This window comes from Balaenoptera borealis (assembly GCF_965194805.1).
Source record: "Balaenoptera borealis genome assembly, chromosome: 9".
NCBI lineage: Eukaryota > Metazoa > Chordata > Mammalia > Artiodactyla > Balaenopteridae > Balaenoptera > Balaenoptera borealis.
This window is the reverse complement of record NC_138873.1, coordinates 61,849,393-61,862,544: the sequence shown is the minus strand read 5'-3', so window position 1 is coordinate 61,862,544 and position 13,152 is coordinate 61,849,393. Positions and strand designations below refer to the sequence as shown.

Genomic DNA, 13,152 nt, shown 5'->3' with positions numbered 1-13,152 from the left:
CTAGACCTTTCTGATTCTGATTTACTCAGCATTGGAATTCTGAAATTCCTATGTAAACTAATTTTTATTTCTGTTAAAAGCTAACTTTCCTGAATCATTCTTTGTGCCAGACATCTTTTGACTGTTCTTGTTGGTTCACTTAGGAATAACTCCGTCCTATCTGCTTTGTCTCTTTTTAGGGGATTTTGATATTTAAAACAACAAAGTGTGTAGCTGAATGTTATGGTTTAAATAAAAATCATAAATTTGGTGTTAATGGCAGCACTAGTAGGTGGCAGAGTTGAGGTTTGGACTTAGGCTATCTGGGTCCATATCCATCCTCTTAACCGTGGCATTATATTTCTGTTATAGGTAGGATTAAAATGTGTTCCTTCAATTTAAACAGTGGAAATGTAATAATTTATACAGATATTCATGGCTTTATTTCACACTGTTGATTCTAATAGGATCCAGGTGTCTTGATTTTTCTAAATATGAGGAAATTGAACTTGGTAACACTAGTGATTGTGTATTATCTATTCTCAGAGTGTGTAATTGTCTACTTTTAATCATGAGATAAATATTGGCATTTTTTTTCCAAAATTAGACTAAAAAATTCAACATTAATATTAATTAGTTTTTATTACAGTTCAGCATCTTTAGCTAGTTGCCAAAATTTCCTGAATTTACGACCTGAGTATTCTCATAAATGGCAGGAAAGTTTTGTCTAAAATATAATGTCTTTATTTAGTATGAAATTTAAATTTTAAATTGCCTTTTTAAAGGGTAAGAATAACTAAATTGTGAAATTTTAAAGTGTTTTACTTTTTGAGATTTTTACCTGCTCTGATTTATTTCTATTTGTTTGCTTTTCTTTTAAGCTGTTCTTGAGGAACTTGTTAATAGTGGACGCTTACGAGGCACTGTGGTTGGTGGGAGACAGGATAAAGCGGTGTTTGTCCCTGACATTTACTCCAGAACACAAAGTACTTGGGTGGATTCTTTTCTCAGGCAGAATGGCTATCTGGGTAACTTTTTTTCTTTTTAACTAAAAATCATTTCTAATATTAAACACATTCTTAGAAAGGGTGTAGCCCTGGGAGTACACTTGTACTTTTCTGTTGGCCAGCAGACTATAATGGTTCCCTTTGAGTATAAAAGTAGTTATCACACTGTAGGTTTTTGTGGGTCATGTAACTGAGTTTAATTCCATAGTTATTGAACAGTTGTAATGTAGAAAGGCCAGAAGCCGGTATTGATTGTTACCAGCCTTCTAGTAATGTGATACTATATATAAGATACTTCAAGTTCTTTTTAATCCATAGAAAGTAATTATATTTATTATATCGTGTAACTTATGAAGTTGCCTGGTTTTTTAGTTACATAATCTTAGAAATATTTTATTGCTGTCAGTTTTACAGTGTTCATTTTTATTAGTTATCCAGTACTTCAGAAACATAGAAGTTATTCTAAATTTTGTTTCTGAGGTTCCATCATTTGGATAAAGTAGATTGATTGAATTTAATCATTAAAACAAGTAGCATATATATATAAAACTCAGTTTGATCAATTTCATAACCCAAGTCAAACTATGTAAGGGATCAGTTACCTATAAATAAGTATACCTATAAGTCATTAGTGTTCAGTTTAAGTGTGTGCTAGAATGAATACTGGTTTGGCTTATGTTTTCTTGACTTTCTACAATGTGCCTTCTCAGTTTCTTCAGCCAAGGACTTGGATTAGAATTTTGTTGTAATTAATTTCCTTAAATATTATTATTTGAGGACAGAGAGAGGATGGTAGATATCTCTAATAACTTTAATGGCTGCAAATTTAAGTCTTAAATTTTTTACTTTTATATGCTAATCTTTTACTAGTGTAAATTAGACTAGAGAATTGCTTTGTCCTCAGTTGTCTAATGAAAGATTTTTAAAATTCCATTCCTTTAGTTAACTATAATCAAAATTCCAGTTTTTGTTTCTCTACTTAAATCATTACATTCCATTATCCTCATTTCTACTTTTATTGCTCTTTAGTCCTCATGTTTCCCTTTGACCCCTCAATTGGAGAGTAAGAGACAAAGCTGAATTAATGCAGTACTTGAACCAATTTTTCTACAAATATGTTTAGTAATAAAAATTTGGGAAGGTAACATAACCAGGGAATAGGCTATGGTACACTTCTATGTTTTATTCTTAAAAAACTCTATTAGAATACAGTGCATTCACAAAGAATAGATTTTGGTAGAACTTAACTTTTTCTGAGATTTCTAAAAGGTGTGAATGATGATTCTATTCCAACCTCGTGATGTATTTCTAGAATTTGATGCTTTGTCCAGACTTGGAATCCCAGATGCTGTGAGCTACATAAAGAAAAGATATAAGACTACACAACTCTTGTTTTTGAAAGCAGCTTGTGTTGGTCAAGGACTTGTGGATCAGGTGGAAGCATCAGTAGAGGAAGCCATCAGCTCTGGAACATGGGTTGATATTGCAGTATGTTTTATCTTTTTCTTCTTAATTTTCCTTTAAACCAGTGACAACTGATACTTCACTAGTATATGGCCATTTTAAGAATTAGGATGTAGCTTTCAGGAAGGATACTTTCATGGTTGGCGGGGGGAGGAGGGGTTTTAATGAAAATGTTCATTTCAGGTAGTAGAAAGAACTAAGAAGAAATGTATTTTGGAGGCAAAGTTACCAGGACTTGAAGTTGGAATGTTTGTGAGTTTATGAGAGGAACTCAGTGTGACTTGTAGGTTTGGGGCCTGATCAACTGAATGGAGAGTGGTTCCATTAATTGAGATGGGGGAGCAATGGGGAAGAGAAGATGGGAGCTGGGAGTCTGGGGGCAGGAGGCACAAACCACGTTGTTTTGAACAGGACATGTTAAAATACAAGATGCCTGTTAGGTATATGAGTGGGGGAAGGTTAGGGAAGCAGTAGGATATGTGATTTCAGAGTTCGGAGTGAGGATAAAGGTAGAAATACGATTTGGGAGGTTATCAGCATATAGATGGTTTTGAAACCATTGGACTTAATGAGATCACTTAGGGAGAGAATACATACAACAAATGGTATATCTGTATTATATTGCATTTATACTTTGTTTTCATTTTGTTTGTAATTCTAGCCTCTGCTACCCAGTTCCTTATCAGTGGAAGATGCTGCAATATTGCTTCAACATGTGATGAGAGCACTCAGCAAACAGGCTTTAGCTGTAGTCTTTAGCGATACTATTGTAGTCAGTGAAAAATTTATAAATGATTGTACAGAACTGTTCAGTGACCTGATGCACCAAAAAGCTGAAAAGGTATGCCAGATTTCCTTTCACCTACTAATTTTAACAGTACTTTCACATTAGAATCATCTGCTGACTTTTGAAAAATGAGGTAAGCAGTATACCCAAAACTGAACACTGTGTTTCATACATTATTTTCCTTCAATGCATCATTCCTTTTTATTTCCTCTCCTGGATTTGTTTTTCTCCTTCTCCATTCCCGTCAGAACATAGAAGTTAGAACTTAGGAAGCTGCTTTTATAAATTGAAATCTTACAAATGAAATTATATATTTCACACTTAAGTCCCCTGAGGGTATTGGTCCAACATTAAAATCCATAAAAATGATACCTGTGGATTATATGCATAAATGTATAGTATATTTATCAATCAGTACACATTATATTTACTAAATCTAGCAGAGCCTCATAATTTGACCTATTTGGGATATACCAACGGGATAACTTACTGAGGAAAGAAATTGTTACTATTAAAATTGAGTAGTTCCTCAGAGCAACGGCTATGGAAGTGTTTAGAAGCAGAGATCATGCCAGGTCTGCTTTAATGACTGTTCAATTCATGCTTCTAGTTAGCAGCACCCTCATTATAAAGCCTGCTCACAAAATAGGTAGAAAAAGCCCATTTATATCTCAGACTGTTAATAAATTCATGAGGGCTTATTAAATATATAAATAATTTGTATTTATCTATATTCCTTTGAAGCTCCTTAATAGTCTTAAAAATGATATAACTTTTCTACATTTGGCCTGCAAAGCAGCAGAGAGGAGTAAAAAGTACACAGGATTGATATCAGTAAACCTGAGTTCTAATTTCAACTTGTTTACTCCGTTTGCCTTTGACAAATAGACTTCCAGTTTCCTCATCTTCAGAGAAAAGGATGGTGATGCCCAGTCTCACAAGGATAAATATAAATTAAGGAGCAATGTAAATAAAATGTTTAGTACATGTTAGCTACCAGTTACTAAATGACTACGTTATTATTTTCATTTGAGACCCTTTACTAAAATAAAAATTTAACATAATCATTGATTTTTTTTTTTCTTTCCTTGTGCTCCTCCCTCCAACCACAAAAATAAATTCAGGAAAAGAAAGTGATTTTTTGTTTGAACTGTCAACATTCTTAACATTTCTTTGCAAAACTGAAAAGGAAGTATTTTTAACGTGAAAATGTATGTTTGTCACTACAGATTTAGAACCCTTTCCCATGATAAAGAATCAGTTTCTGAAGTTGGAAATAGTTCATTGTTCCTAACATTAATTTATAAAAAGCAAAGATCAAGAATGAGTCCAGAGGGGAAAAAAGTTCACATGCCTAAGTATGCAACTCATATGTGATCATTATGGTGGGGTGGGGATGGAGATTTCATTATCTTTCTAGTAATCTCAGATATCCAAGTGGCACTGGACCTTGGGAGTCTTAAAAAGAGAGGTAGCAAGGGTCATCCGTTAAGCAGTGCTAAAATTAGCCAATAACAATTGAAGATTGCATCTGATGCTGTGTGATCAGCTGTTCAGTGATAGGATAGGATTTCTCATTAGCTGGTAATAAATACAAAAAGTCAAGAACAGCAAGGGAGGAGACTTATTTGGGGCATGGAGAAACAATCTCAGAGTGGCAGCTGAGACAAAGCTCTATAGTTCTTAGCAATGAAACCAAACAAGAACAGTTAGGATATGAGGATATAAACAACTTTTATTTTATGCTTTTTGTAATGTTATATATTTTTGCCTACAAAAAATAAGCATGTTTTATTTCAGGAAATGAAAAATAATCCTGTCCATTTAATCACTGAAGAAGATCTGAAACAAGTCTCCATTTTAGAAAGCGTTAATACAAGTAAAAAGGATAAAAAAGATGAACGAAGGAGGAAAGCAACAGGTAACATTATTAACAAGATTCAAGATGAGTTTGTTGCAGTGAACTTTGCACTTATCAGACCTTTTGAAAGGCCCTTTTATTTGGTTGATTCACCTTTAACTGTTAATATTAACCAAATCTTTTGCTAGTGAATTAACTTTTGATTATGAAAATGAAAATATTGGTGATTACTTACTGTGTTTCATTTTGTGAGAACTAAGCTAATTTCATGGTCTCCTGTTCTCATTCTTTATGTTCCTGCCCCAGTAGCTTTTTTTTTCTTTCTTGATTCTCAAATTTTGCAAGTTTGTGTTCACCTCAAGGCCTTTGCACAAGCTGTTCCCTCCCAAGCTTCAAGTAACTGTTTCCTTCTTGTCATTAAGAGCTCACCTTTAAATGTCAGTTCCTCACAGAGGCCTTCCTAACCACCCAGAATAGTATACACACACCGTCACTCTCCATCGGATTATCCTCCCAGTTTTTTTTTACAACGCTTTTATCACTGTGATGTCTTTTATCGTTTGGGAGTCTGCTCCATCTCATTTATTGTTCTTCCCTAGTACTCAGAGCACTCCTTGGAATATTTTAAGTGCTCCATAAATATTTATTGAGTGAATGAATTTCCCAAGGACATTTTTTTTTTAATTCTTTTAATTTAGAGTCACTGGAAATTATCCTAGGTAGCACTGGCATACTAGTAACTTGCATTTGGAAATTAACATGTATATTCCATACTTTTTATAGTAGGAATAATTTTATTAGTGCTGTATCAGGGTTAAAGAAATTAGATATTCAACATATTTCATTACTAAATACAGCTATATTAAACCCATGTTATAAAAACTTTATTTGCTGTGGGAATTCACTATATCTTTGAGATTCTTTCCTCTTCAAAAACCTTTTTCTACAAAATCTTTCAATAATATTTTGAAATTTCTCTGTTCTAGGAAAACTACATAGTAAATTACTGCAATAAATCATAATAATATTCATAACCATGCATATTTTGTTATTTTAAGATATAATTATAAATCCACCTTAATTAATTGATTGCACATAATGTCAGTATAACTAGTCTGTTTTATATCCTTATAAAAATTCAGGTTCATCTGGTGTTTTGTTCTGATAGTGCTGTTGTTTTATAATAGTTTAATTACAGTTCATGGAATAATGTCAAACAACGTCTTTCCCATAAGAAACTTATTACCAAATGTAAAAGATACATTCACTTTAAACTTGTGCTTTTGAAAGTTGTGTTTTTCTATCATGAAAGCAATAGAACTTATAGAATATGATGAAGTCTAAGGGAATTCTTCTTAGAGTTTAGAAAAAGATCTTTGTTTATATAAATCATTTTATTGAAAAAATGAATCTTTTATGAAGAAATGTATTTTCAATATATTTCAGTGTTACAGTTCCATTACTGAAGTATCCTATTTTGTTGAATATTTTAAATGTAAATATATAATAGAGAAATACCTCAGTAACAATTTTACTTTTATTTACAGTGTTTTAGTTTGTTTCATAGTTTGTATTTTTTTAGTCTTCATTTAGCCAGTAGGTGATTGATAACTGTATTTTTCTACTTAATTTAATATTTATGGTCAACATTTTTTTTAAATTTTTTATTTATTATTTATTTATTATTTTTATTTTTGGCTGCATTGGGTCTTCGTTTCTGTGTGAGGGCTTTCTCCAGTTGCGGCAAGTGGGGGCCACTCTTCATCATGGTGCACGGGCCTCTCACTGTCGCGGCCTCTCTTGTTGCGGAGCACAGGCTCCAGACGCTCAGGCTCAGTAGTTGTGGATCACGGGCCCAGTTGCTCCGCGGCATGTGGGATCTTCCCAGACCAGGGCTCGAACCCGTGTCCCCTGCATTGGCAGGCAGATTCTCAACCACTGTGCCACCAGGGAAGCCCCTATGGTCAACATTTACTGAGCCCCTGTTATGTGTCAAGCATTGCCTTAACCTCAAGTATGCAGACGTTAGTGAGATGTTCTCCCTACTGTCAAGAAGTTATCTTCGGGCTTCCCTGGTGGCGCAGTGGTTGGGAGTCTGCCTGCCGGTGCGGGGGGCACGGGTTCGGGCCCTGGTCTGGGGGGATCCCACATGCCGCGGAGCGGCTGGGCCCATGGGCCGCGGCTGCTGGGCCTGCGCGTCTGGAGCCTGTGCTTCCCGGTGGGAGAGGCCGCAGCAGTGAGAGGCCCGCGCACCGCGATGAGGGGTGGCCCCCGCTTGCCGCAACTGGGGAGGGCCCTCGTGCGGAGGCGAAGGACCCAGCACAGCCATAAATAAATAAATAAATTTAAAAAAAAAATTCTTAAAAAAAAAAAAAGAAGTTATCTTCTTGGGTGGTGGGAGAGTCAGGATGTCTCCTGTAAACCTGGGGAATAATCTTTCAATCAAAAAGACAAAACCAAATTTGTGAGGTACTGTAGTTGGGGATGTTAATGAGGCTGTGGTAACAGAGATAAGCAAATTAGGGCACTTTTGAAGAAGGTAGAAGAGGAGGTAAAGGAATGGGTTCGGCCAGGAAAAAGTCAATCAAAGCTGCAGAAAATAGATGTCATTAGAGAAAGAGGAAGAGACTGCATTTAGAGCAGGCGGGTTATCTAAGTGAGTTGCTCAAATTCAAGAGATTTCATATCTTACTTATTAATTTTTACTGATTGAGTTTATAAAACTTGTTTTAATAAAGAAACTACAACCTTAAGAAGTGGCTGAAAGGTCAGTTATTTGGCTTTATTTTTCTACTGTAAAGTTAAGTACAACAATATATTGTCATTATTTCTAAAAACAGTATTTAGTTAGGTAATACTAACTAATGTCGTTTTCCACCAGAGGGCAGTGGAAGTGTGAGAGGAGGAGGTGGCGGCAATGCCAGAGAGTACAGAATTAAAAAAATCAAGAAGAGAGGGCGAAAAGATGACAACAGTGATGATGAGTCATCTCACACAGGTGTGTAGCTTATTTCACTCTTTGTATGTGCATGATTTTTTTTTAACATTTTCTTAAGATGCATACACTTAGGTGTCTATGCTTAAAGAAGTCCTTGCTTTGCAGAGTTTCAGTGAGCACAGATTTCACAGTTAGTTAAATAACACCAGAGTCCCAACAACACAGTTCATATTTCAGTTACCAGGGTGTATTAACTGTGAGTAATTGCCTGAAATACAAACTTTGTTGCTGGCTCCTTAGTCTACAGATCGGCACGTAAATAACAGACGTGCATCATGATCTGTGACAGTCACATCACTCATTTCCAAGCTTTTCAGAAGCTGATCACTGTGCAGCTCTTATTCACTTTATGCATAGAAAACACAGCATGTAGTTGTGGTGACTTCTTGTCCCCCAGTGATAAATCCCTGTGACGTTTTACAAAAATGGATAATCAAAAGGGGGAATTGGCCAACAAAGGTAAATGTGCAGCAAAGGAAAAGTCATAACCCTGGAAATAAAATATGAATCAAGAATAAATGGAGTTATAAAAGAAATGCCTGACCATGGGAATGTTGGCATTGCCTCTGTTCAAGAGACTCTAGCTGCGCAGTCAGAGAAACTTGGTAAAGGCGGAAATAAGGGAAATGGTTGTGACGAAAAGGATAAAAATGTCTTAGAGGATGTGAAGTTGGCAAAAAGCTTCACATTAAAGGAATTCTCAGAGATGTTGCACAATGCTGAAAGGGCAAAGGATAAAATGTTGGAAGCTGATCCAGAGTTTAATAAGGAATATGACAACTTGCCCAGGCATAGAAAAGATGCTTCCTCTGTATTTTAAGTTACTGGATGAGAAGGCAAGCCCTGTTCATACTATTCTTGATGAGTGTTTTACAAAGAAATGAAACATTTCCATTCTCAGTGTTTCTGATGTGCTAAATTACAGTGTACTAAACTAGAACGATTAGTCTTATTTTTCATTTCCCTATACATTTATAACCAACAGTAAGAGCTTTGAATGTTTGCACAAACATTTTTAAAAGGTTACAGAACAATCGTAAATTTTCCCATTGTTTATTAAGAACACTTTGCAGTTTTGGCTTGCACAGATTGTTATGGTCTCCCAACTTCCATGCAAAAGAAATTAGAATATTTTATGAATAGTGAATCTCTACAAAGTTAAGTAGAAAACATTAATTTCATTAATTTCATGCATATTTAATTTTTAATGTAACACCTAATTGGTTGCTTCTATCTAAGCAGGAGAATTAAGTATATGCATCTTTCTTTGTCTAGACTTGTTAGTGTTTGGTATGGTTAAGTTAGCAAGAGACATCTTTGCTTTTCTAAATAAAATTATGATTTTTTTTAATATGTTTCTGTTTTTAAAAAATTAATGCAACTATGATACCTCCCCTCCTCATTTTCCCCACCAAAAAAAAAAAAAACTTGAAATGATGATGATTTGACCTTTTCTTTTACCTCTTCCACAGAATTTATTATGTATGGGCTTGGGAGATATAAGGGTCAAGTGACAAGGCTTCAGATGTTAATGTGCTGCTACCTGTAACAGGACAATTGCTTAAGATCTGTCTAAAGTAGTCTAAGATAGGTAACAATGGCTACTATTCTCAACATACATAAAGCAGTATTAATTAAAGGAAAAGTATCTTAGAAACTATGAGCTCTACCCTTATTTTAATTAGCATTAAGACTATTCTGTGTGAGTTTTACTTTTTCATTAATAAATGGATTTTCCTATTTTCCCAGATGTAACAAGGAGTGGGAGTGAAGTAGCATTTAAGAAAATACTTCTCTAAAATCTGTAGCCCTAAGTAATTGTTAAATGAGGCATGTGATACTCTTTTTGTGTATAGTATAAGAGAGGAGCTATAAAAGAGTAAAACCATTCTCCCCATAAAAAAAGGTAATTTCAGTGCTTTTGAAATGGAGGATGCAGTTAGGTTCTCAGCTAAAATATACAGTCAACTCTATGTGAAAGATTACTAGAAGGAAATACAACTTAATAACTAGTAAAATGCATGCAAGGAAGCAGATGGAGAAATCAGATACTATTTGTTGTGAGATCAGGAATGAATAGCAGATCTCAGAAAAAAAGGATAGTGCTTTTCCATCTATTCTAAAGCTATGATAAGTAGTTGTACTTAGATCTTGATGCATAGTGAAAATTGATTTTTGAGCTATTCTATTTTTATTTAAGGTTTTACTTATAGAGTCAATAACCTAATTTAGCTGGGAATAATCACTTTTTTATAGTTTTACAATTAGTAATGGAAATATTGTTAGCTTTCTTTGCAACTCATACTTTTCCAAGTAAGTGAGTAGGCATGACATTTCCACAGTTAACAATTATTTCCATTACATACAAATTTTCCTTGGTATAGAATTATTTTTGTGAGAGCAAAAATAAATTATGGGTGTAAAATTTTAAGTTGTTTTTTCTTCCATGCCTTTCCAAAATAGACAATTTTTAGCTTAATTCTACTGGAGTTGTGGTTCACTTGATCATAAAGACCTTTCCTGAAAAGCTTGTGTAAATTATAAGGATGATTGGATTTTTATTAAATATTTATTTTTATAAAGAAGGACATTCCGCTCAGTATCCATTGTTCAACAGAGAAAAATTATCCTTTCCTAAAAGATTTTTTTTTATCCACTTGTTGTTTTGATTTCCAACTATTTGCATCATCCAAGTTAGTTTGGGAGGAAAAAATCATCTTTATTATTTTTTGATTGACTTGTAGAAAACAAGTTAGAAAATTATTACTCAAAAGAAATGCCACTATATATCCTATTTTAACAGTGTTTTCATTGGTTATTGCTATTGGACATTGGCGATTTTGGTGACAGAAACTAACAATGGAGACTTTATGGTAGGCAATAAATGAATTACCATCATCTTATTAAATATATTAATGGAACCTTATTTGCTTGTAGGTTGCTTATTTTTGTTGTTTTTTCCTATGGCTTATTTTTATTACAGGAAAGAAGAAGCCAGAGATCGCTTTTATGTTCCAGGATGAGATTGAAGATTTTTTAAGAAAACATTTACAAGATGCCCCTGAGGAGTTTATTTCTGAACTTGCTGAGTACTTAATAAAGCAAGTATAAGAACATATGTTTTGTTTTATAATAGAAATTTAGTGAGTTAGTTATTACTTAAAATTTTCAGCAAGATCATAGAAAACATATAATTTAGGTGTTTTCTTTTCAAACCTTAAAATTTAACCTAGTCACCAAATTCTAGATTTTGTTTGCTTACAGAAACAGTTCAACAAACACTTAAGTGCTTTGGGCAAGGCAGTGTCGGAAATACAGGGCAGGAGTGTGGAGGTGGTCTCCTTCACTCATCTTACAGTTCTAATTGGGAGAAAAACACCAGCACTGAACACTGGCTGGTCTCTAACAAACACTGCATGAAAGTACATCTAAAATGAAGAAAAGAATATCTTCTATTTGACAGAGATTAAACAGTGCACTTTTAGGGAGAAAATAAAGTAACACACTGCCCTCAAAGAGAATAAAATAGACAGCACTACCTGATAAATGAGCCAGGCTAAATTTATTTTTATACAGAAATAAAAGAAATTGTGTATAACTTGACTACTGCTAACTAACATGGTTTTCCCCCAAGTTAGTCTCTATGTGTAAGCTTCTCTAAATGCAATCCAGGAGCCTAGTGCATCTAAATTTTTGAATTAGAAGAACAGCTTTTGTAGTGAGATTTTTAAAAAACTTAAGTGAACATTCTTGTGCATGAGTACATTACATAATTACATTTTTCATATATAAAAAGATGAAAGTTACTATTAATCATTTGCCATAACTTTTTAAAATAATCTGAGTTGGGCATAAAAAGATTTTTTAAAAATACATAGCTTTTATAGTACGTTAGAAATTGAGAATTTGTTATCATTCCTGAGGATGGGAAACAAATGTATAGGCTACTGTTCTCCAAGTTAACTTTTAAAAGCTGCTCTGAATTGAATTTGAACTGAAGCTTTTATTACTGTGTTTCTTATTGTCTTTCATGCAGTAACTTTTAGTACTTTAAAACAGAGAAAAATAATTCATTGAAGTTATAATTTCTGGAATTTGAGGGAAAATTCTTATTAACTATTCTCCAAATTAATCTTGTTTAAAAAAATAGGGATCTTTTTTAAAGCCTTATTTGCAGAGAAGCAAAATTTCTTATCTACATAAACCCAGTACACTTTAATAAACTAAATATATTTATCTCATGCACAGACCTCTAAATAAAACTTATCTCGAAGTGGTACGTTCAGTATTCGTGTCTTCAACTTCTTCTGCCTCTGGAACTGGCAGGAAGCACACGATCAAGGACTTGCAAGAAGAGGTTTCAAACCTTTATAATAATATTCGATTATTTGAAAAAGGGATGAAGTTCTTTACAGGTATTATACTTAACACTGTTTTTTCATTGATTCTCTTAATTGTCCTTGGACATTCATTTTAATGAAGCGCTTTTATTCTCCAGATGATACCCAGGCTGCTCTTACGAAGCACTTGCTGAAGACAGTGTGTACTGATGTCACTAATCTCATTTTCAACTTCTTAGCTTCGGAATTAATGATGGCAGTAGACAATCCTGCAACCATTACAAGTGAAGTAAGTTAGTGATTTTCTTGCCACTCTTGATGTGTTTTGCTTTGAAATCCAAGCATGTTTTATTTTCTCACATCTAAAAGGAAAATAAAAGGAGTTTTTAGGAAGAAATCTGTCAGATTTTTAGTTCTAGTTTAGTACAATATATATACAGTTGCTACTAGGATTGGTAATATAACCAGTCTATTAACAGTAATAATAAAAGTAAGGAAATACTAGTCATTGTGTCTGGGAATGCCTGTAATAAATATAGCATGTGTGCTTGGCCTTCTACTTCCTATTATTGTACAGAAAGCAACAGGAAAACGTTGTATTATCTCTGAAAAAAAGTAAATAAATAAGCTGAGTAGCCTACAGAATCTTTTTTTAAGCTCATCAGATGACTCAGATTGGATTTAATTTCACTAGGTAGCCTTGCAAAGAGTGAGGG

General features: G+C 34.0%; 1 protein-coding gene across 3 annotated transcripts in view; it reads left to right on the top strand.

Annotated features, from left to right (window-relative positions):
* Positions 1 to 13,152, top strand: part of UFL1 (UFM1 specific ligase 1) — a 60,437-nt gene that overhangs the window by 40,565 nt on the left and 6,720 nt on the right. For all 3 annotated transcript variants that reach the window (XR_014248431.1, XM_082405221.1, XM_082405222.1), the window contains exons 8-15: positions 861 to 1,007; positions 2,299 to 2,474; positions 3,112 to 3,291; positions 5,038 to 5,158; positions 7,980 to 8,096; positions 11,080 to 11,197; positions 12,345 to 12,511; positions 12,595 to 12,725. Coding sequence is in view for 2 of the 3 variants with exons in the window: in XM_082405221.1 (XP_082261347.1) it covers positions 861 to 1,007; positions 2,299 to 2,474; positions 3,112 to 3,291; positions 5,038 to 5,158; positions 7,980 to 8,096; positions 11,080 to 11,197; positions 12,345 to 12,511; positions 12,595 to 12,725 (1,157 nt within the window). In the remaining variant the exon portion in view is untranslated. The remainder of the gene's footprint in view (positions 1 to 860; positions 1,008 to 2,298; positions 2,475 to 3,111; positions 3,292 to 5,037; positions 5,159 to 7,979; positions 8,097 to 11,079; positions 11,198 to 12,344; positions 12,512 to 12,594; positions 12,726 to 13,152) is intronic.